General features: G+C 44.7%; 3 protein-coding genes and 1 long non-coding RNA gene across 12 annotated transcripts in view; 1 reads left to right on the top strand and 3 right to left on the bottom strand.

The window, feature by feature from the left end:
- Nucleotides 1–5,083, bottom strand: part of Hacl2 (2-hydroxyacyl-CoA lyase 2) — a 62,522-nt gene extending 57,439 nt beyond the window's left edge. For 6 of the 7 annotated variants that reach the window (XM_087201663.1, XM_087201662.1, XM_021250370.2 and 3 more), the window contains exon 1: nt 4,928–5,083. The gene's annotated coding sequence lies outside the window, so the exon portion shown is untranslated. The remainder of the gene's footprint in view (nt 1–4,927) is intronic. The other variant, XM_087201657.1, reaches the window with a different exon arrangement.
- The window catches only part of LOC101706041 (olfactory receptor 10T2-like), a 22,592-nt gene extending 17,390 nt beyond the window's left edge, over nt 1–5,202 (bottom strand). Inside the window, exons 1-2 of the mRNA XM_087201414.1 lie at nt 5,113–5,202; nt 4,928–5,062 (exon numbers count right to left, since the gene is read on the bottom strand). Of these exons, the coding sequence (XP_087057540.1) occupies nt 4,928–5,062; nt 5,113–5,202 (225 nt within the window). The remainder of the gene's footprint in view (nt 1–4,927; nt 5,063–5,112) is intronic.
- LOC101706386 (olfactory receptor 10T2-like) lies at nt 4,843–24,764 on the top strand. Its single transcript, XM_087201664.1, has 3 exons — nt 4,843–4,993; nt 14,786–15,685; nt 18,086–24,764. Exons 2-3 carry the CDS (start codon nt 14,972–14,974, stop codon nt 18,152–18,154), a joined length of 783 nt encoding a protein of 260 aa, XP_087057790.1. The 5' UTR covers nt 4,843–4,993; nt 14,786–14,971; the 3' UTR covers nt 18,155–24,764.
- The window catches only part of LOC147821166 (uncharacterized), a 26,384-nt gene continuing 6,108 nt past the window's right edge, over nt 5,700–25,975 (bottom strand). For 2 of the 3 annotated variants that reach the window (XR_015447546.1, XR_015447545.1), the window contains exons 3-4: nt 7,582–7,680; nt 5,700–6,633 (exon numbers count right to left, since the gene is read on the bottom strand). This is a non-coding gene — a long non-coding RNA (uncharacterized LOC147821166). The remainder of the gene's footprint in view (nt 6,634–7,581; nt 7,681–25,975) is intronic. The other variant, XR_015447544.1, reaches the window with a different exon arrangement.

Genomic DNA, 25,975 nt, shown 5'->3' on the forward strand with positions numbered 1-25,975 from the left:
GGCATAGCATTTTTACTCTTAGGTACAGGCCCAAGAGAACTGAAAAGCTTTTCAAACAAAAATTACAGAAATGTCCACAGAAGCACCATGAACAAATATCAAAGACAGAAACAACCCAAATGTCCAACAGCTATGGATGGATAAACAAAGTGGGGTGTTTCACATCATGATGTACAAGGTATGATAGAAACTAGTCAATGATGAAATTTTTAAAAATGTGTATAATAAAAGATATATTGCCATGAATTTCCCTCAAAACGCTCTACCTTGTCGCCAATACACTTATCCCATCATTCTTGTCACTTTCTGAAGCAGTTCTGGAAGTTCTTTTTTTGTGAATATTTTTAGTTCCACTGTCATGGCTGACGCTAGGCCCTGAAGTAATTCAAAACATTCATATGGAAAGGTCCTTCTGACCTTGCAGAAGAGCTACAAGTTGCTCAGTTCCAGATCCACGACTAAGTTGCAGGAAAAGTTCCTGCCTGGCCTGGATAATTTAACAATTTTGTCTTACTCTGACTCAAAATAAAAAATAAAAACAAATTTTTTAAAGGCTGGAGATGTAGCTTAGTGTAAAGGTCCTGATCCACCCTGTGTACTGCAATAACCATCCTCCTCCTCCTCCTCCTCCTCCTCCTCACAGGCAACACTTTAAGTGTTTAACAGGAAAAAGCCTCTTTCAAACATTAAGGAAAAAAAATTATGTTAAGACCCCGACGTGAAAAAGATGTGACAAGAGCTATTGTGAAAGTCACACCTGAGAGAATGAACGATGACTGAAGAAGAATTTCTGTGTTTTGTGCGAAATAGGTCAATAAGTAGCAAGATTCCAATTGCAAGACTACACATGCATTTGTTCTTTATGCTTTTCTGAATTTCCCAATACTTCTACCTTACTAATTTTTCTTAGAGTTTTTTTGGTACGGGGGATCGAACTTGGGACCTTGCGCTTTCGAGGCATGGCCAGAACCACTGAACTAAATCCCTGGCCCCTTAAGTACTAATTTTTCTAAGCAGAAGAAGCAAATTTTCCTACAGAGGTTTTTTCCCCTCTTGGTAAGGTTTAATTGGTCGTAAAGGGGTTTGAGTAATCTAGTTTTAACACACAAATCCCAGAGCAGAGACAAAGGAAGGAAGGAAGGAAGGAAGGAAGGAAGGAAGGAAGGAAGGAAGGAAGGAAGGAAGGAAGGAAGGAAGGAGAGGGGGAGAGAGAGAGAGGGAGGGAGAGAGAACCACTCAAACTGAAAGTTTTCAGCCAATGACCTGAACACTCCCAAATGTGTGGAATGTAAACAAAGATGGGAGAAAGCACAGGGGAGCACTGTTAGACAAGAGGGAAGGAGCGGGGAGAGGGTCGGTAATGGGCATGGATATGATCAGAATATACTTCATGCTTGAAACTCTCCAGAGTTGTGAAGCCAGGGCAGAAGGCAGAGGCAAGGGTGACCGGTGACGGTGACTGAATATGTCGTGGGCCTGTACAGATCCGCACCATGAAGCCCGTGAGTCCGTGCAGCCTGTGTAAAACAAGTGAGAGGAGAAGAAGGGCCCGAACAGCGAGTGTGTGGGAGAAGTGAAGGCGAGGGGCAGACCCTGAGCTCCCGCAGCCCGCACAGGCTGAGTCCTCAGGAAGAGGTGAGGAGGCTGCATGGGGAGAGCCCCGCAGAGGAAGGGCCGCCTCTCAGAGGGACCCTGAGGGGCCGGCTCTGAGCTGCCAACCAGGAAGGGCTCCTTAAGGATTGTCCCGGGCTTCTCCAGGGGAAGGGACCACCTGGGGCACCTAAAGAGGGACAGAGGAAGGACGCACCCTCACTACACACTCAGCAGGGTGAACTCGGTCACAGTGTCCCAGGCTGCACTTGCTCCCCTCTAGGGACGGGGAGATCACTACCTGCACAGGCAACACCCACGACCTGCAGCAGAAACCCTGTGCTCAGGACACACAGGCAGGGACCAGCAGGACAGCAAGGCCCAGCTCTGAAATCAGACAAGCCTGGATCAGCGTGTCGGTCCCTACCAGGACTAGGGGCGGTGGGACCCTGGGCTGTGGGCCCTGCCCTCTGCGTCTCAGCTGGGAACACAGAGAGGAAGCTGTGAACTCACAGGTGCTGTGGGTCAGTGACAAGGTTGAGGCCATTGTCCTGGCCCCAGATATGAGAGGGAGAACCAGGGAGGCCCTGAAGGGGTCGGAATTTGCCCCTGCAGCCCCCGGGTGTCTGTGACTTGTGAGTCTGGCTCCACGCATCTGGCTTTCAAGTCCTGATCCTTCCAAGTGCACACAGGGCCGGGTCCACAGGAAGTCAGGGGACCGGACGACCAGCAACCCTCACCTGCACCTGGACCCATGAACACTGCCCCCACTGTGGATGCCCAGGACAGCGGTCCGGCTGGTGTGGAGTGGACAGCGGGTGCTGAGCTCAGGGACACAGCAGGTGCCACCTCCACTGTGAGTAGGAGAGGGGCTGGGTGGCCTCCTGAGGGGAGTGGGCACCTAGGGCTGGGGGACACGGGAGGAGGCTGTGGGTCCTTGTTGTCCCGCTTCCTTCTCCTCAGGAATCCCCCAAAAGTAAGGACCCTTGCCCTGGCCCCTTTGAGCCTTCACCTTGCAAGATTCTAAGGGAAAGAAAGAGAGCACGTGTGCATTTGTGCCCATGGGTCTGTGTGGGTTCACAGCCCCGTGCTGAGAGCTCAGAGCTGGGCGCAGACCTGCTGGAAGTTCCCACACCTGTGCACCCCAGTCTGGGTCTGGGGTGTGCAGTGGCGGAGGGGTTCCCTCTCCTCAGGACCCCCAGAGACGCCTCCCCCGCTCCGCAGCACCCCTCATGTGCTCTTCCAACCGAGGCAGGAGAAAAGAATTAAAAGATAGGTAAAAAGAAGACAAGGAAATCATAACTTAAAGCCATACTTTTAAGAAATGGCAACTTCCGGGTCCCAGTGGGAGTCACCCCGAGGTGATCCTCATCGACATTCCCTCTCCTTCCAGACCCATCACACCCCAAATTCCCCAGGAATCCTGAGAGTCCGCAGATCCACTTAGCTGAGACAGTGAAGGGCAGGAACCTGATCCTGGGATAAAGGAACAGGTTGAGAGAATCCAAAGAACGCTTCAATCATCTATCTTAAAGAAAAATACAAATTGGCCCATAAGTGTAAAATGGGCCACCACCTTTTTCAGGGATGAGTCACTGTTTCCTGGGTGCCACCCCCCGAAGAAGCATCCATGTTCCCAGGTCTGGAAACAATGCTCTCTCTCCCCCTTTCTCTCCCTCTCTCCCACTCTCTCCCTCTTCAGGACTGCACTCTATTTCTCTGAATACTTCATTTTCAATTTCTGCCTAACAAACCCTTCCCATGCCCGTCACTGATGTGTCATGAGAATTATTTTCCTGTGAAGAATCAGCGAACCTGCACACCTATTCTGCAGCAGGGTGGGTTAGGGTCCTGATCTCAGCCTCTGGAACCTCTGTGACCCCGATGGTGACGACCCTCCGTGTTCCTCTCCCCCACACCGCTGTCAGGCTGAGCCCCAGAAGGAAACAGTTTGCTGCAATCTCCCTCCACGTCCCTCTCTGGGCCTGGCCATCTGGGGTGAGCTCTCAGACCCTCTCTAAGGTCGCTATCCCCTCAGTCAGCTTCAGATGTCAACCCTGAGGCTGTGCAGGGTGGGGCCACACACTCACCATGGCCCAGGGAGGCTCCAGCTGTCCCCACCAGCATTGCTTTCTGCCTGGGAAGGGAGGGGCTGAGCGCCAGGCTCCTGATATCCCCGGATCCCAGGAGCTGCTGTCCCGGGGGCCCCCAGCCACTAACAAGCCCCGAAGGGCTGGGATGTTGGTGCCTGGGCGTTTCCTCCCTCAGGGAAGTCCCTTGCACTGGAGGCTCCGGGTGGGGAGGACTCACATGGCTCCCTTGTGCACTGCCCCAGCGGTGCCTACCACACCTGGCCAGGCTTCCTCCCAAAAAGTGCAGCCAGTCCCTGTCATTTGGACATTGTGAACCAACAGTTGCCCATGCCTAATTCAGTCCTCAGCCTCCAGGCCTGCTCTCCTGAAATGTTATCAGTCACCCCATCTCCATTCTTCTCCCCACTTCTGCTCATCCCCTCAGCCCACCCTAACTCCAGGCTGCCTCCCCTGACCCACTACTACACCCTGCAGTGTGGCCTCCCCCTGGTGTCCTCTGTACCGGCCACCAGAACACCACACTCTCCCTGTGATTCTCCATTCCTTAAGCACCTTCCGTAGCTGCCCAGTGTCCTCAAGAACAGTTACAAATGGCCCATCTTCCCAGTCCAGACTCGTGATCTGACCCTGCCTCCTTCTCTAGCTCCAAATCCAGCCATTGCCCCACAAAAACTGACAAACATCCATCTATTACCTAACAATAAGAGAAAAACTGAGGTGTGGACCCAGCCATTCCAAAGCGCTGACTCTTCCTCAGAGATCTCCACACCCTGTACACCATTCTCCCTCTCCTGTGCTGTTGCCTCAGGTGGGAATTTCTTTTCCCCTCTTCCTAGATGTCGGGAGCAAAGCTACATAATTTTAGGGAAAAATCATTTTGGTTAGCCTAATTCTCCTGCATACCCAGCTATGGAATTCCGAGACATAACTGCATTTTGGCCTCCGGTCACACTGAGACCTCAACGATCCCGTGTCTGTGATTCTCCAGGACAAGAAACATCCTGGGAGCTGAGAACATCCTGGGAGGAACAAACATCTACTCAGTTCCTCATTGCTCTTGGACTGTGACCATCTTGTTTACACGGATGTACTGAACTCTCTGCAAGTCATCTGTTACATTTGTTTCTCCCGATGTACTGAGTACTGAATAAAAGGTGCGGTAAGCTGGGGCCTTTCATCTTTGCCGCCCAGAGCAGCACTGATCAGACCCAAAGCTCGGCTTCTTCTCAGTCTCATTTTCCTACCTTTCCTGTAATTCGCCGTGTGCCGCCGTGGCTCGCAGGAGACCAGGACTCACTGCAGAGGTTCCGGTAAGGTCCCCTTTCCCTGCTCCCTACACCTAGACCCCTCAAAAGCTCCCCCCTCTCCTGAAGACTCCTCTAGCATCATGTCCTCCAGGAAGCCTTCCCTGACCAGCCAGCCCGGTCACATGAGCCTCTGTGCTTCCTGAGACTCTGGGCTTCCTGTCCACATTGTGGAGCTGACGATTCAGCTCAGCAATAGAGTAATTGCCTGTCATGTAGAGGCGCCAGATGTCATCCCCAATTCCGAGGAGGAGGAGGAGGGGGAGGGGGAGGAGGGAAAAATGTGGATAGGGATGGAAGGGAAAAAGGTGAGGGAGGAGAATAAGGAAGAAGAGGAGGCAGAGAAGGGGAGGAGGGTTGGAGTACGTGCATGGGAAGAAGGAGAGGAAGAGGGAGAAGGAGCAGAAGGAGAAGGAGGGAGAGGAGAAGGAGAAGGAGAAAGAGGAGAGGAGAAAAGGGAAAATGAGAAGGAAGGGCCAGGGGTTTAGCTCAGTGGTGCCGCCACCTGCCTCACAAGCACAAGGTCCTGAGTTCGATTCCTGGAACCAAAAAAAAGGAGAAGGAGGAAGGAAAAGAGGAAGGAGGAGGAGAGAGGAAGGAGGAGGAGACAGGAAGGAGGGGGAGGGGAGGGGAGGAGATAAGGGGGTTGGAAGGAGGAGGGGGGGAGGGGGAAGGGGGGAGGGGGAATGGTGGGGTTGAACTTCCTCTTCACACTCTGTCCTTTCTGTCTCCCCCAGCCTGGGGGCTCTGGAACTGACCCCATCCTGCTCCACCTTTCTGGAGTGTTGAGCCCGGATGACAAATTCCTCACTTGCAGAGCCCTCCCCTCTCCTTTCCTTGGCTCCTGCTTTTTCTCCAAGCCTCCTTCTCTCTTGACCCCTACAATTAGACTCCATTCAGTCCTAGGTCCTCTTCTCTTCCCTCGTGGATGAGTGCAGTCCCAAGTTGCTACATCCTTGCTTTTCCCAAAACACCTGTCACTGTTTGAGTGCCCCCAGAGGTGGACTCAGACAAGGATTCTAGCGGACACAAGTGTATTTTTCTCTTCTGTGGTGCTGGGAATGGAACACAGGAGCTTGCACATGCTAGGCAACTGCTCACTACTGAGCTACACCCCAACCTGAAATGAGTGTATTTGAGAGGTGATGCCAGGAAACACCAGGAGGAGAGTAGAGAAATGCAAAATGGAAGGGAAGGAGGGAGCTTAAGAAAGCTTGGGGTGCCAAGCACACTATCCCCGCAGGCCACTGGGTTCCCTTCCTTGGGACCTCTGAGACACGCATAGCACATTCACTTCAGAGGGGTGAGAGAGCCGAGGTAAGAGGGCTGATCAAAAAACATAATGTGTGTTTAAGTTTTGAAAATTTTATTACAGTAAAATACAATATAATTAATCCTCCCTCAAAATACTCCTCCTTGCTTCAGACACACTGATCCCATCATCCTTGCCACTTTCTGAAGCAGTTCTGGAAGTCCTCTTTGGTGATTGTCTTTACAAGCTGTGATCAAAAATTCAGTGAATGCTGCTGCCTGGTGCCAACCATCACAAAAGCAGGCTTGTAGAACCATTCCCATGTGTCTTCATCCACCTCATTCATCAGATCTGGCACCATTCAACTTCTGGCTCTGCCTCAAAGTCAGAATGACTATAAGAAGGAAACATTTTAAATCTGTTCAGGATTTAGAGTCAGCCACATCAGTACAACTACAGACATTCGCAAGACATTCTTTCAGAACTGCTTCAGGAAGTGACAAGAATGATGAGATGACTGTGTGAAACAAAAAGTTCTTTAAAGGGGTTCATGGCAGTGTGTCTTTTACTGGAATATGATTTTTTTTTCGTTTTTTTCTGGCAGTCTCTCCTTGTAGGCTGACCTTGAACTCACTATGTAGTCCAGGCTGGCCTTGAACTCACATTGAACCTCCTGTTTCAGCCTCCTGAGTCCTGGGATTATAGGCACATGCCACCATGCCCAGCTTGTAATGTAATCTTTAGATTTAAACATGCACTGTATTTTTCTATCACACTTTGTATGCATACACCAACTCTAGGGGTCAGTGTAGAGGCCTGCTCCTGGAGACACGAATTCCTCAGTGTTCCCGGCCTGCTGCATTTGGCAATAAAGTAAGCTTTGGCTCCAGAGAAAGCTCTCAGACACAGAGATGCACACACTGGGCTTTGGAAAACAAGCTAAGGTCCCCCAAAGCAGTCAGAGCCAGAAGATATTGACAGGGAGTGACAACATCTTCTACACTTGAACTGTGCCTTCACCTCTGACTACTGCTCCCTCTCTTTCTTCCTCTACTTTAACATTGGATCTGTCCAGCACTCTAACCTGGCCACTTTTCTGTCTTCCTCACTGATCAGTACAGTTGTGTGATTTGGTTTGGTTTGGTTTGGCTTTGTGGTAGTGGGGATTGAACCCAGGGCCTGCCTCAGCTTCTGCCACATGGTATGTGGTTTTAAATACCACTTCTAGCTAAGTGTGGTACCAGGGGCTGATCAGATCCTTGGATACCTGTAGGGGGGATGATGGGGAATAAAGAGAAACAAAGACAATATTCAAAGTTCAAGGGGACTGGGAGGAGCCTACCTCTAGTGGACAGACTCAATAATCTCCATGGTTGACACACTTTTATTAACCAGCAATAAGTGCAGAGGAAGGGGTAGTGTACTTTTCCCAGAACAGCAACTGCAATAAGAATGAGACAACAAAAAATAAGGAACAAGTTAATCCTCACAAAGGGAGCAAGTTAACGGGGATTAAGTTCCTCCCCATACCTGGATACCTGCATTTTTTTTTTTTGCATTATCCTCAGCAGATGTTATATTAGGAGCCTTCCCCACACAGCCAGGAAATGTGTGGCCTTCCACATATTTCCCTAACCCTAAAAAAGTCCCACCAGCCTCAAGACTGCAGGTCCTGTAACCTAGCCCCCACCAATCTATAAATATCATGGCCAGTCCTCAACAGTGTGGTGTCCCATGCCTAGCATCCCTGCAGTATGGGAGACTAAGGCAAGAGGATTCCAAGTTCCAACACAAGCTGGGCAAGTTAATAATTTAGTGAGACCCAGGCTCAAAATAAAATACAAATGGCTGGGGATGTTGCTCAGTGCAAAGGTCCTAGATTCAATCCCCAATACCATAGGAAAAAAAACAAAAGATAACATTTTAAACCTACAGAAGAGGTCACCCCACTGTGCTGTGGCCCGCTCACCTGACGCCCCCACCAATATATTTGGTAAATACATTGGTTATGAGTTTCTTTCGTTCTGTGGCTATAAAGGCTGTGTGATTTCCTCTTCCACAATGGACCACATTATTTAGGATAATCTGAACCTGTGTTCCGGAGTCTTGGTCACTCATAATTGGCTTAAAATAAACTATATTTCATTTGTTTTAGAGTATGAGCTGTGTTTCGTATCAACAATGTATTCCAGCTTGAATTATCTATGCTTTTTTAATGCCTGAGATGTTGCATGCACACACACACACTACTGTTAAAATTAAGTCAGTATTAATCTAAATTAGATTTTTATAAATTCTAATGTTAATTATTATTGCAGAGCAATCACTATGAAAACAACTCAAAATTTTTGTAGTAGTATGGTGAATATAACCCCTACCTTATTGGTAATGACATTAATGTAACTCTCCAATTGAAAGGTGTATATTGGAAGCATGGATAATAAAATATTATCTGGGTTGAGAGTATAGTTCAGTGGTACAGCACTTGCTTAGCATGCACAAGGCATTGAGTTTCATCCCCATTACCACAAAAACCAAAACATCCAACCCTGTATTGTCTATAAGAAATATATTCCAGATTTAAGCCAGGCATGCACGTGCCTGTACAGCACTGAAGGAGACTGAGGCAGGAATATTGCAAGTTCAAGCCCAGCTTGTACAACTTGGTAAGACTGTCTCAAAATAAAAAAATTAAAGAGAAGATGAAAAGACCTCCCATGCTTATGGTTTGGGAGAATTTATATTGTTAAAATGGCCATACTCTTGAAAGCAATCTACAGATTTAATGCAGTCCTCATGAGAGTATCAATGAGATCTTTCATAGAAGTAGTAAAAAAAGTTAAAATTCATATGTAACCCAAAAAATCCCAAATAGCCAAAGCAATTCTGAGCAAAAAGAATGCTGGAGGTATCACAACACCCAGTTTAAAAATACCCTATATGTATTAGCATGATATTGGCATAAAAACAGACCTGTAGACTAAGGAGATAGAATAGCATCTGTAGACTCATGCACCTACAGTCATCTGATTCTTAATTAAAAAAAAAAAAGGCAAAAATATATGCTGGAGAAAAGACACCCTCTTCAACAAATGGTGTTGGGAAAACTAGACATATCCTGTAGCAAATAGAAATTAAATCCCTACCCTGTACAAAAGTCAACTCAATATGGATTGGAGACTTTAATGTAAAAGTTGAAAGTTTGAAATTACTGGAGGAAAACATAAGGAAAGGACTTCAAAGCCTAAGCAATGATTTCCTGGGTAGGACTTCAGTTACTTGGAAAATAATAGCAAGAATTGACAAATGAGATTATATCGAATTAAAAATTTTTTACACAGCAAAGGAAACAATCAAAAGAGCAAAAACAAAACAGAAGAGCAAAAACAACTCACAAAATGGGAGAAAATTCTTGCAAGGTATTCATCTGACAGAAGATTAATATCAATATATAAAAAACTCAACAATTTCTCACCAAAAGAACAAGTAATTTAATCAATAAATTGACAATTGAGCTGAACAGACTGTTCTCAAAAGAAGTACAAATAGGGGCCAGGGATTTAGCTCAGTGGTCCTGCTGCCTGCCTTGCAAGCGCAAGTTCCCGAGTTTGATCCCCAGTACCAAAAAACAAACAAACAAACAAAAAAAGAAGTACAAATGGCCAATACTTATATGAAAAATACTTAACACCTTTAGCCACATGGAAATGCAAATCAAAATATACTACTACGACCCTCTTCAGCTGGAAGAAGCCAGAACGGTCTTCACCCTTTGCCCCCTCACAGCAGTTAGGGGTCCTTCTTCAGAGGGGGGAATATTCCAGATAGGTAACTTAATTAGATATCCTGTAGGCAGTTAGACAGGGCCAGCCCAGGAGGAGCCAAACATGGAGGACAGTCAAGGAGCCACCATGGAGGACAGTGAAGACACACTCACTGAAGGCCAGAATTGTAAAAGGAGAGAAACTACACACCCTTGTGCTTCCCCTGGGGATAAATAGCAGTGATTGATAGTCTGAATAGGTATCAACCACCTGGATGGGCAGTCAAGGTCTTAACCCAGCCTCTCCAGGAAATATCCCTGACCCCCACCCTTACTGAAAATCCTGGTATGCTTGCTACGTGACTTGCTCCCGGATTTGACCCCCATTTAATCAATAGTACCTGGGTGACTGTACTTATAACCTTTTTTTTGGTACCAAAGTATTTAATTTTTCTTAAAGCTATTGTGAATAGTATTGTTTTCCTAATTTCTTTTTTGGTTAGCTCATTGAGTTTTGTTTGTTTGTTTTGGTTTGGTTTGGTTTGGTTTTAGTTTTGGTTTTCTGAGAGGCTCTGGCTATGTAGTTCAGGCTGGACTTGAACTCACTATGTAGCCCAAGCTGGCCTCGAACTTGCAGGAATCCTCCTGTCTCAGCCTCCTGAATGCTGGAACTACAGTGTGTGCCACCACACCCAGCTCATTAGTGGGCTTGTTGTTAGTGTACAGGAATGAGTTTTGTGTGCTGATTTTGTATCCTGCTACATTCCTGAGTTTGGTTATTAATTCTGAGTCTTTTGGTGGAATTTTTTGAGTGTTCTATATAAAGGATCGTGTCATCTGCAAATAAGGATAATTTGACTTCTTCCTTTCCTATGTATATACTTGCTATTTCTTTCCCTTGCCTGATTGCTCTGGCTAATGCTTTCAGTACTATGTGGAGCAGGAGTGGTGATAGCAGACTTTGCTTTCTTGTTCCTGATTTTAGAAAAAAACTTTAAATTTTTTCCATTTACTGTGATGTTGGCAGTAAGTTTCTCATAAATGGCTTTTATCAGATTGAGATAAAGTCCTTTATACCTATCTTCTTTAGGGTTTTTATCATGAATGGATGTTGCATTTTGTCTAAGGCTTTTCCTGCATATGTTGATATGATCGTGTGATTTTTGTCCTTGCTTTTGTTTATGTGATTGTTAGGGCTTCTGCCTAGATGTCCCCCCAAAGCCTCATGTGGTCATAGGTGGGGCTTTTTCAGAGGTGACTGCATCTAGAGTGTGTGACACTGGAATTGATTCATGGTGCAATGCTAGGCTCAAGAGCAGTCGGATTAAGGGTGTGAGTGCTACCTGCCCTAAGTAGTCTAGACAAAATAAAAGGGGCAGAAAGATCCTGTTAAGCTCTCTTGGTGCTTTTGCTACTTTCTGCCCACCGTGAACCATTTCTCTTCTGTGACACCCCTCTGTCGTGTACTGCTGTGCCTTGGAGCCAGCCGATTATGAACTGAAACTTCTATAAACTCTGAGTTAAAGAAACCTTTCGTCCCTTAACTTTGGGCATCAGGTATTTTGTCTCAGCAACAAGAAAAGTAACTATAACAGTGATGTATCACATTTATTGATTAGCATTTATTGGACCTAATCCTAATCTTTTCAATGATTTGTTGCATTCTCCTTGACTTGTTGCAGATTTTTGTACCTATGATGTTTAAAGATATTGACTTGTTATTTTCTTTTCTAGTTGAGTCCTTGTCTGGTTTGGGAATTAAGATATTGCTAGCTTCCAGGACTAAGTTTTGCAGTCTTCCTTCTCTTTCAGTTTCACTGAAGAGTTTGAGGAGTGTTGGTATTAGATCTTCCTGAAGTTCTTGTAGAGTTCAGGAGTGAATCTACTGGGTCCTAGGCTTTTCTTGGTAGGTTTTTTATTACTGCATCAATTTCATTCCCCTGCTCTTGGGTTGTATAGGGTTTTTGTATTTTTGGGCTCAGGTTTGGTAATTCATATGTGTCTAGGAATCTACCCATTTCTTCTAGATCTTCTAAAGTACTGGAGTCCAGGTTTTCAAAATAATAACTAACAGTCTTCTGTATTTTGGCAGTTTCTTTTGTAATTTCACCTTTTTCAGTTCTACTTGCATTTATACGGGTCATTTCCTTTTTTTGGTAAGTTTGAGCTAAGATTTTGTCCATTTTGTTTATTCTTTCAAAGAATTGGCTCTTTGATTTTTTTTTTTCCAGTAGCAGGATCGAACTCAGGTCTTTGCGCTTGCGTAGCAGGTGGCCAAACCACTGAGCTAAATCCCCGGCCCATCTTTGATTTATTTATTCTTAAATCAATTTTATTAATTTCCACTCTGATCTTTATAATTTCCTTCCTTGTGCTAGGTTTGGATTTGGATTATTTTTCTACATTATTAGATTGTTTATTTGGGCTGATTCTGTTTTTCTGATGTGGACATTTAGAGCTATAAACTTCCCTCTTAGGATGACTTTCATTGTGTTCCATAGGTTCTAGAATGTTGTACTGGTGTTATCATTTGATTCTAGGAACTGTTTAATTTCTTCCTTTATTTCTCCTGTTTCTCATTGATGACTCAAGAGTGTATAGTTTAATCACCATGTGTTTGCAAATTTCTGTGGTTTCTTCTGCCATCAATTTCTACTTTCATTGCACTATGATCTGATAATATCCATGGGAAATTTTTGATTCTTTTTTGTTTATTTATGTTTCATGGGTGCCTTGGTTACTTTCTTTGTTGGTGGGACAAAATACTCAAAACCCACAAGTTAAAGAAGGAGAGGTTTATTTTGGCTCACAGTTTGTAGAGGTTTCAGCCCATAGTCAGCTGACTTCAAACCAGGTGGCATGGCAGAGAGGCATGGCAAAGAAGGAACAGCTCATACCATGGCAGGCAGGAAGCAGTGTGAGATCAGTGGAGGAAGAAAGGAGAGATACGGTTCCAGGCTATGGCTAGAGTGACCTACAATTTCTTACCAGGATTCCTCCCAACATCACAACCAGCTATAAACTTATCAGTGGACTAATCCATTGATGAGTATCACACCCCCATTATCCAATCAGCTCCCAAAAGCCCCACCTATGAATCTGTGAGGCTCTGGGGGGACACTTAGTGATAAACCACAACCATGGGCTAATATGCAGTGTGTTTTGGAGAAAGTCCCACGTGCTGATGAGAAGAATGTTATTCTGTTGTCATTGGGTGGAACATTCTGTAGATATGGATTAAGACCAGTCGATGGAAGATAAATGGTTCATCTCTGATATTTCTTTGTTGATTTTTTTTGTCTAATTAATCTATTTTTGATGAGGGGTTTGAGGTCTCCCATTATAACTGTGGTGATATTGATCTGATCTTTTCTGTCAAGTAGTGTTTGTTTTATAAAATTAAATGTGCCAGAATTTGAATGCATATATATTTGTAATTGTCATCTCTTCCTGTTGAATTGTTCCCTTAATCACTATGTAATGAATTTGCCTTTTCCGATCAATTTTGGTTTCAAGTCCACTCTGTCTGAAAATAGGATGGCTAGGGCTGGGGATTTAGCTCAGTGATTCAGGCACCTGCCTCACAAGTGCAAGGTCCTGAGTTTGAGCCCCAGTACCAAAAAAAAAAAATTCAAAATAGGATAGCTACTCCTGTTTCCTTTTGGGCTCCCATTGCATGTTGTAGTGTTTTTTCTATTCTCTGATTTTTAGTCTATAAACTTCTTTTTGGGTTAAATGTGTTTCTTTGTATGCAGCATAATACTGAGTTTTGTTTTGTATCCATTCTGCCAATCTGTGTGTTTTGTTTTGTTTTGTTTTTTGGTATGAGAGTTTGAACTCAGGACCTTGCTATTGCCAAGCAGGCATGGTGCCACTGAGCTACATCCCCAGCCCTGCCAATCTGTGTTTTTTGACTGGAGATCTGAGACCATTCATGTTGAGAGTTATTACTGAAAGGTATTAACTTATTCCTGTAATCTCATTATTTTCCTGTTGCTGATTCCCTTATTGACCCCTTCTGTTGAATGACTCACCCTCTGTGGTCTATACATGCTATTTGAGTTTTTGGCATTGCTGGGTTCATTCTCTCTTTCTAAGATACCTTTGAGAATTTTTTGGAGTGTTTGTTTCATGGTCATGAATTTTTTCTTTTGTCTTGGAGATGAGATACCTTATTTCTCCACCAATTGTGAAAGATAGTTTTGCAGGATATATCAGTCTAGATCAGAAGTTGTTTTCTTTTAGGGCTTGAAACACTTCTCTCAAAGCTCTTTAAGGTTGTGTTGAGAAGTCTGCTGTAATTTTAATGAATTTTCCTTTATAAGTGATTTGTTTCTTCTCTAACAGTGATTTGTTTCTTTCTCTCTATTTGTTTCTTTCTTTTTAAGATTCTTTCATTGTGTTGGACTTCTGGGATTTTGACTATGATGTATAATGTATTTTCTGATCATGGCTATTTGGTGTACTGTATGCTTTGCTTACCTATCTTTTTTATTTTGAGACAGAGTCTTGCTAAGTTGCTAATTTTCCCAGGCTGGGGTAGAACTTCAGTCCTTCTGCCTCAGCCTCCCAGAGGGCTGGGATTACAGGTGTGGACCACCACTTCTTATGATTTTCTTATCCACTGAGGAAACATCCTCTGGGTGATATTAGGAAAGGAAATGACATAGCATTTTGGAGTCCTCTGTCCTGTTTTGAAGAGAGGGATGATTCTCCTGCTTTGCTGATGCCTAGCAGGCCCTCACTATGCTGCTCTATTCCATTTTTCTGTGTCTCCTCTCAGGCTCCTGAGAAGCTGTGGGGAAATGGGACGTGGCTGGTGACAGAATTTGTGCTGGTTGGATTCTCCAACCTCCCACACCTGAGGACCACGCTCTTCACGTTGTTCCTCCTCACCTACCTGGTCACCCTCAGTGGCAACGTCACCATCATCACCATCATCCATGTGGATCGGACCCTGCACACGCCCATGTACCGCTTCCTGGCAGTGCTGTCCCTCTCTGAGACCTGCTACACACTGGTCACCATCCCCAGTATGCTGGCTCATCTGCTGATGGAGAGCCAGGCCATCTCCATCCCTGCATGTCGGGCTCAGATGTTCTTTTTCCTGGGCTTGGGATGCAGTCACTGCTTCCTCCTTACCCTGATGGGTTATGACCGGTACGTGGCCATCTGTCATCCCCTGAGATACTCGATGATCATGAGACCCACTGTCTGCCTCTGCCTGGGAGCCTTGGTTTGCTGCTCTGGGTTCTCAGTGGCCTCGATTGAGACCTGCATGATCTTCTCCTCTCCCTTCTGCCATGGGGCCCGCGTGGAGCACTTCTTCTGTGACATCGCCCCAGTGCTGAAGCTCAGCTGCACCCAGGGTGCACTCAAAGCACTGGGCATCTTTTTCCTGAGTGTCCTTGTGGTGCTGATTTCCTTCCTCCTCATCCTGCTGTCCTACACCTTCATTGTGGCTACCATCGTGAAGATGCCCTTGGCCACCGGCTGCCACAAAGCCTTTTCCATCTATGCGGCCCACCTCACCGTGGTCATTGTGCATTTTGGCTGCGCTGCCATCATCTACTTGCATCCGGACTCTGGGGCCAGCCCCGAGTGGGACCACCTGGTGGCCATGTTCTACACAGTGGTGACTCCACTGCTGAACCCTGTGGTGTACACGCTGCGCAACAAAGAGGTGAGGGTGGCCCTCAGGAGGATCCTGGCCCATGGCTGTGGAGGTTTGCAATAAGGAATCTCTACGTGTTATTCAGTAACACCTACCCCTCCTGAGGCTCAGTTTCCCCACCAGAAAAATGAGCATTTTTATACTGCAGGCCTTGATGTGTTTCTCAAAGTTTTTTCCTTTGTGAAGTTCTTTTTTTGTTTTTTAGGGGTTTTTTTTTTACCAGGGATCAAACTCAGGACCTTGTGCTTTTGAAGCAGGCAGTGGCACCACTGAGTTAAATCCCCAGCCAGTGTTTTTTGTTTTTTCAGACAGGGTCTCACTATGTAGTTCAGGCTGAGCTTGAACTCACTGTGTAGCCCAGGCTGGCCTCGAACTCCTGGTTATACTCCTGCCTCAGCCTCCTTAGCCAATGCTGTGATCATAGGCATGCACTGCCAGGCCCAGCTCTCTTCTCTCAAATGTCTTGGGTCAGAACCTTAATGCTCAGCACAAGTGTTGACAGATGGGACCGTTAGGGCATGATTAGGTCGTGAGGCACGGACCTTTGAATGGATTCATGCTATTTTGGCAGAAGTGGGTTTGTTTTTTGTTTGTTTGTTTGGTACTGGGGATCGAACTTGGGACCTTCCGCTTGCGAGGCAGGCGGTGGCCCCACTGAGCTACACCCCCGGCCCTGAAATGGGTGGGTTATGTTGGAAGTGGTCTTTGTCCCTTTCATGGTTCTAATGCTCCTTGCTCTTCCACCTTCTCCCACGGGATGATGAAACAACAAGAACCCCACGAATGGGCACAGTGGTGTGCACCTGTAATCCCACCTCCTTGGGAGGCTGAGGGAAGAGGATCAGTCTGGGCAATTTATCTAGACCCTGTCTCAAAATAAAAAATAGGGGGCCGGGGATTTAGCTCAGTGGTTCTGCCGCCTGCCTCACAAGCACAAGGTGTCCCGAGTTTGATCCCCGGTACCAAAAAAACTAAAATAAAATAAAAAATAGGCCCTCACCAGATACAGCCTTTCCTTCTTGAGCTTCCCAGCCTTTAGAACCATGAGAAATAAATCCCTGTTCTTTGTAAATTACCCAGCATATAGAATTCTACTATAGGAGTACCAAAAAGCAAAAACTTTAAAAAGCTAGGCAAGTTGGGCATGGTGACACATGTCTTTAACCCCAGCACTCTGGGAGGCTGAGGCAGGAGGATCTGGAGTATAAGCCTAACCCAGAAAACTTAGGAACTTAGCAAGATCCTGGCTCAAAAGTAAAAATTAATGGAGGTGAGGATATAGCTCAGTGTAAAGGGCTTGGGCTCAATCTCATTTATTACGAAAAAAGGCCAAGACAGAAAATTGGAGTTGGGATGTTACAACAAATACCTGATAATGTGAAAATGGCTTTGGAACTAGGTAATCAGTAGAGACCATAAGAATTCATACAAACAGGTTAGGAAAAGCCTATATTTGCACAAATTGAACATTAAATGAGATTCTGGTGCGGTCCCAGAAGAAAAGAAGAAATGCAGGGAAAGTCTGAATTTTTTGAAGATTACTTAAGCAGCCATGGTTATGATATTAATGGAAATGTGAACCCAATGAGTTCTCAGATGCAAATGAGAAATATATTCTTGGAAACTAAATCCCATCCTTGTTATAAACTGTCAAGGAACTCGGCTGAACTGTGTCTATGACTGATGGCTTTATGGAAGGCAGAATTTAACAGCAACAAACTAGGATATCAGGTGGAAGAAATTTCTTTCCCTTTTCTTTGGAAGAAATTTCTAAGCAAAATATTGAGACCTTGTCTCAACATTTTAAAAAATTTTTAAGGGTTGGAGGTATAGCTCAGTGGTAGGGTGTTCACTTACTATGTACAAGACCCTGGGTTCCATCCCCAGCACCACAAAATATAGATACATATAAAGTAAAAGTAGCTGTGTGCATGATTTTTTTTGGTGGTAGGTATTGAATCCATGGACTTCACACTGAGCTACATCACAAGCCCTTTCACAGTTTTATGTTAAGACAGAGTCTTGCTCATTCAATTGGCCAAGCTGTGCTCAAACCTGCAATCCTTCTGCCTCAGTGTCCCGGAGTGCTGAGGTGACTGGTGTGCACTGCCATGCCTGGCTCCTGCGAACAGTAAGATGCAAAAGGAAAAAATGATTTACAGACAGAATTTATCATTGAAAAGGAAACAAATCAGAAAGATTTGGGGAAAAAAGAGAAAGATTTGGAAAATCCATAGGCTAATCTTGTAGAGTGAAAAGGTGTCTTTCGGATACTAAACAAGGATGTAGCTAAGTGAGTTCACTCGAGAGTTCCATGGCTAGAAGGAGACCGAGTGCTGTTCATAGAAACAATGGGAGAAAACCCAAAAGGTGCTGCAGAGATCATTGTGCCTGTCTTTCCCATCGCAGGTCCAGAGCAGCACCTGGGAGGCCAGTTTCCAAAGAAGGCCTCAGCATTGCTTCCCTGCACCATTATGAGATTCTGTACCCTGAATTCTGGTGCAACCCCCTCAGCTGCCTTGGTTATGACTCACATGGACCCAGGTGAAGCTTGGCCAGCATTTTGGAAAAATCCTTCCAAACCGCAGCCCTGTCCGTGGTGCTAAACATCCAGGTGCATAGGTAGCAGGAGCTGCATAGTCATGGCTGCCTCCGCCGAGATTTCAAGCATCTTGCAAACAGCCTGGAGCCCATGCAGAAAACATCACAGGAGTGGGGCCACTATGGAGATCCTCAGCTAGATACCTAGTGTACAGTTCCAACCTGGAAAAGCAGCAGGCACAGAACTCCAACCCGTGTGCCAGGTGTGGCCATGTATGCCTGTCATCCCAGCACTTGGGAGGCTGAGGCAGGAGGATTGCTGTGAGTTTGAGGCCAGCCTGCACCACAGAGTGAGACCCTGTCTCCAAAGAAACAACTCCATCAAGAAACTCCAACCTGTATGGGCTGAAGCGACTTACTGTTATTTTCTCTGTTGGGTTTTGCTAAGTATGTCTATTTCTCCCCCTTTGGAACGGGAATGTCCATTCAGCGTCAGTCCCACCCTTGAATTTTGGAAGCACATGATTTGTTAATTTTATGGCTCACTGTGGAGAGTAATTTATATCAGTAAGTCTCTGTGGGATACTTTTTAAAGAAGAAAAAGAAAAGCTAGGAAAAAAAAGAAAGAAAAGCTAGAGCAAGATACAATCTGACAAAAGATTGCTTTAGCTGGGCGAGGGGGCATGTCTGTAATCCCAGCCCTCTGGGAGGTTGAGACAGGAGCATGGAAAGTTCGAGCCCTGCCTAGACAATTTAGCTACTTAGAGAGAGCCTGTCTCAAAATTTAAAAAATTTTTTGGTTCTTTTTTTTTTTTGGTACCAGGGATCAAACTCGGGTCCTTACGCTTGCACAGCAGGCAGTGAAACCACTGAGCTAAATCCCTGGCCCAAAATTAAAATTTTTTTAAAATGGGTTAGGGATAGAGCCGGGGATTTAGCTCAGTGGTTTCTCAGTCTACTGCACAAGTGCAAGGACCCACGTTGGATCCCTGGTACCAAAAAAATGGGCTAGGGATGTAACTTAGGGCAAAGGCACTGGGCTCCATCCCTAATACCAAAAAAAGTGATTTTTAAAAATCTAGAATATATAAAGAAGTCTTAAAATTTGACAGTAAAGAAACAAAACAACTCAACTCTTTCAGTACTGGGGATTGAACCCAGGACCTTTGAACTGACCACCAACCCTTTTTTATTTTTTTATAATTTTTGTGGGAGCAGTACTAGGAATTGAATACAGGGCCCTCACACTGAGCTACATTTCCAGGTATTATTATTATTATTATTATTATTACTATCATTGTTTTATTATGAGACAAGCTCTCATTAAGCCTCTAAGTTGCCCAGGCTGCACTCAAACCTGTGGTCCTCCTCCCTCAGCCTCCCAGGGTGCTGGGATTACAGGCTGAGCCACCATGCCCACCTACAACTTAATTTTTTAAATGCACAAAAATTCACTTGACATTTCAAAAGAGGAGACATTTCAAAGAGGATATACAAATGACAAACACACAGAAATACAATCAAGGCACTAGCCTCTAGGAAAATATAAGTATAAAAAGAGTAGAGCATAGTGGCCATACCTGTCACCCCAGCTACTCAAGAGGCTGAGGCAGGAGGATCACTAGTACCAGGCCAGCCTGGGCAATTTAGTGACACCCTGTCTCAGAATTTAAAAAACGAAAAGGTCTGGGGATGTGGTTCAGTAGTAGAGGACATATCTAGCATCCATGAGGCCCTGTGGCTCCATGGAAAGCAGAATTTAACAGCAACAAATTACAATATTGGGTGGAAGAAATTTCTAAGCAAAATAACAAGACACTGTCTTAACATTTAAAAAAATTTTTAAAGGGGCAGGGAGTGTGGATTCAATCCCCAGTATGACAAGAAAAAATACACCGAGGAGATATTTCTGCACATTTATTAAAATGGTCAAAGATTAAAAATGAGTAAAAACAGCAACAACAACAAAAATTCTAACAATACCAGGTACTCATAATGATAGATGGAGCAACTAGAAATCTCATCTATTTTTTGTATGAGGAATCGAACTCAGGACCTTGTGCTTGCCAGGCAGGCACGATGCCACTGATCTAAATTCCCAGCCCAAAGTCTCACGTATTTTGAGAAAAATACAAAATGCTAGTGTTTCTCTAAAAAGCAACTTGGTGATTTCTTATAAAATTAAACATATCTTCATCAACATATGATCCGGCAATTCTACTCCTAGGTATTTTTCTTCGGAAATGAAAATTTAAATCAATGCCAAAACCCATACACTAAAATTTTTGCTCCTTTTGTGATTCTTTTCAGTGGTTGTCAAGGCAACCATCACCCATCAAGGCACTGCTTTTTTTTTTTTTAAGGTTTTGAGTGAGACCTTATAAATTTATAAAGCAAAAACTAATTTCATTCCGATATGTAAAATACGTGAAGTCAGGCTCCTACTAAAAACCTGATACACCTAAGAATTTAGAATTCCAGACCATAACATTCAGTTCTATGATTTTATTTATTTATTTATTTATTTTTAGTACTGGGGATCGAACTCAGGTCCTTGAGCTTGCAAGGCAGGCAGCGGAACCACTGAGCTAAATTGCCAGCCCCGATTTTCAATTATTATGTTTTCCTATTTTTACTCAAAACACATCTTTGCTTTCAGTATTTAGGATTTTTTCCACTTTCTTTTGCTTTTCATTTTAAGTATCTTAGCTTCTATCTCAGCCCATCCTATCCTTTAACCATTATTAGAATCACTGTGATTGAACTCTACTACCGCGGCCTCCTGGCTCTGTCCATGTTTCTCTGTCAAGGCTGTGAGGACTTAAGAAATCTCATCCAGAAAAGACTGCATAATTCTGCAACTTCCTTGGTGGGGCGTCAGCTTTACCAAACTCACCTTGCAGGTAGCCCTTCCCACGGCCCAGACAGCTTTAGTGGTTGTGATTTTAACTTGTGTGGTTTTAACCATGTGATCCTAAGCAAATCTCAGCATTTCAGTCTGTTTTCTCTAAATGTGAAGGAAGAAAAGATAATGATTTCCAAGATCACAGAAATCACAGAACCCCTATTTAAACAGCAGTAACGAGACTAAAATGTTGGCTTGGAAAATCTTTGGTTCTGATGGATCTTGTTTAAAGGGCAAGGTCAGTAATTAAGAGGCAGGGGCAGCAATTTTTTCATGAAGTCAGGAATTGTCAGTGCTACTGAGCAGTTGTTCTGCATCTGATGCCTTAAAGGAGACCTTCCTGGTGGTCACTTTCTACCTAACGCCCCTGCTGACGAGGAGTATACATGGGGAGCCTGACTTGGCATTTAGGGAGCTCTCACCGTGTGTCCATTATTATTATCATCACAGACACTTCCTGGAAAACTTCCATTGCTGATGAGGGTGGTTCACCTGCTACCTCATCTACTTCTCTTAGTATGTGTCACTGCTGTGTCACTTACCTCTCTCTCTCTATGTGTCACTGCTGCCCACACCTCTTTAAAATCTCTCTTAGCCCTAGAATCAATTCTTGATTCTCCTTTGCCATTTGTTGATCACTCTTTGGTCTAATTTCTTTGTTCCTTCTCCATACTCTTCCCTGTTTAAGGTAATCATTTTGGGACGCCCCTTATCTTTCCAGGGAGAATGCTGAACCTGGGCTCTCTCCTTTTATCCCTGTCACATATTTACTGCTCCACCTTAGACAACCCACAACCATCTCTGGGTCTCATTCATGCATGACAAGGGGAAAGAACTGAATTTAAATATTGGGTTTGTCCCTGTGAGTGACAGTGTTAAAGCACTGCTGTTTTGAATGCAGATGGGATTGTAATGAAGATAGAAGTTGTCTGATGGGGACTCTGGCAGCCACCTTAGAGCCAACCACTTTTCAGCTGGCCCACTTGAGGAGTGGTCTCTGGCCTACAGGCATCCTGTCCTCAAAGACAAAAAAGACTAGGCCAGAGTGGAAAATCAGCTAGGTCAAACAGGCAGTACAAGACTAGGGCAGCGTGGCTGGTCCTGGTGGCTCACACTTGTCATCCCAGCACTCTGAGAGGCTGAGGCAGAGGGATCACAAGTTCAAGGCCAGCCTGGGGAATTTAGCAACTTAGTGAGACCCCATCTCAAAATGAAAAACAAAAAAGGGCCCTGGGTTCAATCCCCAGTATCACCAAAAAAAAGTTAGGCCAGGGTAATGGTACCACACATTGGGACAAGACAAGGAGAGGGAAATATTATTATATTATTACCCAAAACCACAGCTCAGTTGTATGGAGAAAGCACCCCAACGTCCCTGCAGGCCAGGGCTCAGAGCAGAGCAGGGAGGAGGAGGGCAGATCTGCAGGGCAAATGGCAGATACTTATCATTGTCGTTAATAACAAAGGCAACAAGGACATCGTATCTGAAGTCCCCAAATTTTCCTGACTTGTGGGTACTGATGAGGTCACATGCACATCAAAGTTTGAATCCCACTGCAGCAGGAAACCGTGAGATTCCCAGACAGACTACTCTGACACACAAGGAGCAAATTGGTTTTAATGCCAGCGGCTCAGTGAGTGACTCCTGTCAGTCTCGAGAGCCCCGAATAGACGTTTGTGCTTCCTTATATACCTCTTTTTACATTTACAAGGCTTAATTTCATTGGAGTTTCCCCGGGAATGTAGCAAGCAGGATTTACACAAAGCAGAGCAGTAGGGTGGAGGGAGAGGGCAAAGAGTTCTGGCAGGTCTTCCTGAGTTGGTTACGCTCCTTTGGTGACAGATTACAGAAGTTGTCCTAGCCGCTCAGGTGCATCCCACATAGAGCATAGTTACCCAGTTTACTTTTACTTGTCCAATAAACAGTTAACCTATAGTTGCTCAATTCCATACAGAGGGTTGGTTTCCTCTCTCATTCCCCCCTTTGAAGCTCTGATCAAAAATCCTCTCTTTTTATATCAATTTTTATCACATCATGTTTTATCTCATCAATGTCTATGTTTATATAATCTTTTATAGATTGATATCCTTTAGCCCATAAGACCCTAGAGGCTGTTTTTTGATCAGTAATAGTTTTTATTGTGGAGTTTAAGGCTCATGTTGTCATGGGTAACAAACATGGGATGATCTAGTAGATCTCCATACTAGTAATACATTTTTTCGTTATGATTTTAAAGCCTCCTAGAGCCAAGAACCATCCTCTGAACATTTCCCAGGATTTTGTCCTTTGTAGGTCTGGACTGGTACATGGGTTAATGTCTGCATTTTCTTGGTGATTTTTTTTATCATCTGTCCTTGATGATATCTGTAGGCAACAATTAGTCAAATTGAATTTTCTGTAAACTCTTTTCTTTTTTAGCTGTTAGGCAGTCTAATGTTAATCTGTTTTGATATACTGTATTTTATTTTTTATTTTTTATTTTTTTAGTACCAGGGATCGAACTCGGGTCCTTGCACTTGCACAGCAGGCAGCGAAACCACTGAGCTAAATCCCCGGCCCTGATATACTGTATTTTAAATCTTTGTAGTTTGGCTAAGAGATTTAGTGCATGAGCAGTTTTATTGGTTATGATTTTTAGCACAGCTTGTAGCTTAATTATTTTATTTAGCATGTACATGGGAATTTGATACCTCCATATTTCATCCTTGGCCCAAGTGGCTGGTCCATAATATTACATTTTTTTTTTCTGGTAGCCATTTATTATCTTTTTTTAAATCTCTTTTTTTAACCTAGACACAATTTAAAGTTTAAACTCCCAAGTGGTCTCTGTCTCTAGATTGAAGCAGAGGGGTGGGGTACCATCTTTAGGTAATAGACCTTGGTGTTTGTTTTGTTTTGTTTTGTTTTGTTTTTTGAGGTAATAGATCTTGTTGGGTTGTGGGCACGAGTCCCAATAGTTTCTCCATCACAATTATAGTAAGTATGGAAAAGCAAAACAGTCATTGCAGAGCTTCGCGTGTGGGTGACACACAGGCAGGGGTCACAGTTGTTAGTCGCCCCTTTGAGCATTGTCCCTGCCCTTGTTGTTCTTGGCATGGAAGAGATGAGGATCTCTCATATAAGCAGCTGATGCCAGTAAAACGTCTTACCCACAGGAAGGAGGTGAGAGGTAGCAGATCCCTTTTGCTATATTTCCAAATGGCCAGGGCAGTCTCAGTGAGACTAGAGCAAAAAGCAAGGTTAATGACCCAAGTACAATTGGAAACAAGAGATGACGGCTTGTAACAGACAGTCTTAAGGGAAGGTGTCCTCCCGTGAACTGCATCCCCGGGCTTCTGCCCTAGTCAGCCTGTGGTGTGACTAGAGCAGGGCTGTTGTCTCTCAGTGATGCTCCTGAGGTCCCAGCCAGCGTCCTCTGGCCTGACAAGGGTCCCCTCCAGGTCAGGACGACTTTGGTGTCACGGTGGGGATCACAGGTACAGTTTTACTCTGAGGTTGCTGCCCTTGTTATCTGACTGTGAAAAATCTATGTGGGAACTCTCTATTTGGACCATCGTGGGGGTGGTCAGAATGGCTGTTATTGGTTCCTTTTATCTTGGCTTAAGATTTTCTTGACACCAGTCTTTTATCTAGACTGAGTCACCTGGGGAAAGGGGGTGAAGGGGGCTAGGGGTGCCAAAGGGGGCCCTCTCCAGCACCTAGGGCACCACCTTCTGGAAATCCTTTTCTAGTTTAATCAACTCTTTTTCTAGGGAAGTTTCCCCTAATGTCCCTGTAGGCTATGTTAGTCCCCTCAGGAGGGGAGGTGACTTAGCAAATAAAATCTTACAGGGAGACTAGCCTGTAGTCTTGTCGGGGGTGCATCTCACCCAGAACAGGACAGTGGTAAGGCTTGAACCCCAGAAAGCTGCTCTTACCCTGTCTGTAGGGTTCTACTTTATCTTTTTTATTTTTCCTGCACTCTGGGGCCTACAGGCCACATGCAAATTCTGATTAATCCCTCAGGCTCTTGTCATTCCTTGGACCACTGTTGCCACAAAAGCGGGACCGCTGTCTGGTCTTAGGTTCAAAGGAACCCTACAGTGGTGAACACTTTCCTGTAGCAGTCTTCATCCTACCTCTTGGGCTTTCTCAGTCTGACATGGGAAAGTGTCTTCTTAGTTGGAGTAGGTTCAAATCATAAGCAAGAGGTAGTAGAAACTTGGCTGGGGATTTAGCTCAGTGGTTTTGCTACCTGCTGCGCAAACACAAAGGGCCCGAGTTCAATCCCCAGTACCAAAAAAAAAAAACCGAGGTAATGGAAACTTCCACAGTTGGGTAAGTCTGTGAGGTCGACCTGGATGTCCTCAAAAGTTACCTCCCATTCTTTGGACCCCTGCAGGAATTTTTGGTGTTGTCTTAGGATTGTGCTGGGCATAGATGACACAGCGTTGCACAACTTGTATTGTCAGGGCTGTCATCTGAGGAACATAGAAGTAAGTACGTAAGCAGTGTCTTTAATTTTTTTTCTTTCTAAATGGGTGGTCTTATGTGTGGCCACTTATGTGTGTTGGGCCCTAAGTGGAGCGGCAGTACGATCCAACCATCTGGCAGTTGGTATGATCCATCTATTTTTTGGTTCCCCCTTTTTGGCCATCCATTGGAGCTCTTTTTTTGTTGTTACCGGGGATCAAACTCAGGTCCTTGGCTTCCATGGCAGGCAGCGAAACCACTGAGCTAAATCCCCAGCCCATTGGAGCTTTTGATGAGTGCACCAGAAAAAATTTAACATTTCTTCCCAAGCAATAAAGGGAAGGAGATAGCATTTGAGCTTAAATGAGTGGCCCTGGCCTCCTAGTCAGCTCTGTCACCG

This window comes from Heterocephalus glaber, unplaced genomic scaffold (assembly GCF_053883595.1).
Source record: "Heterocephalus glaber isolate CG9 unplaced genomic scaffold, H.glaber_assembly_v1.0 deba00001760, whole genome shotgun sequence".
NCBI classification, from domain to species: domain Eukaryota; kingdom Metazoa; phylum Chordata; class Mammalia; order Rodentia; family Bathyergidae; genus Heterocephalus; species Heterocephalus glaber.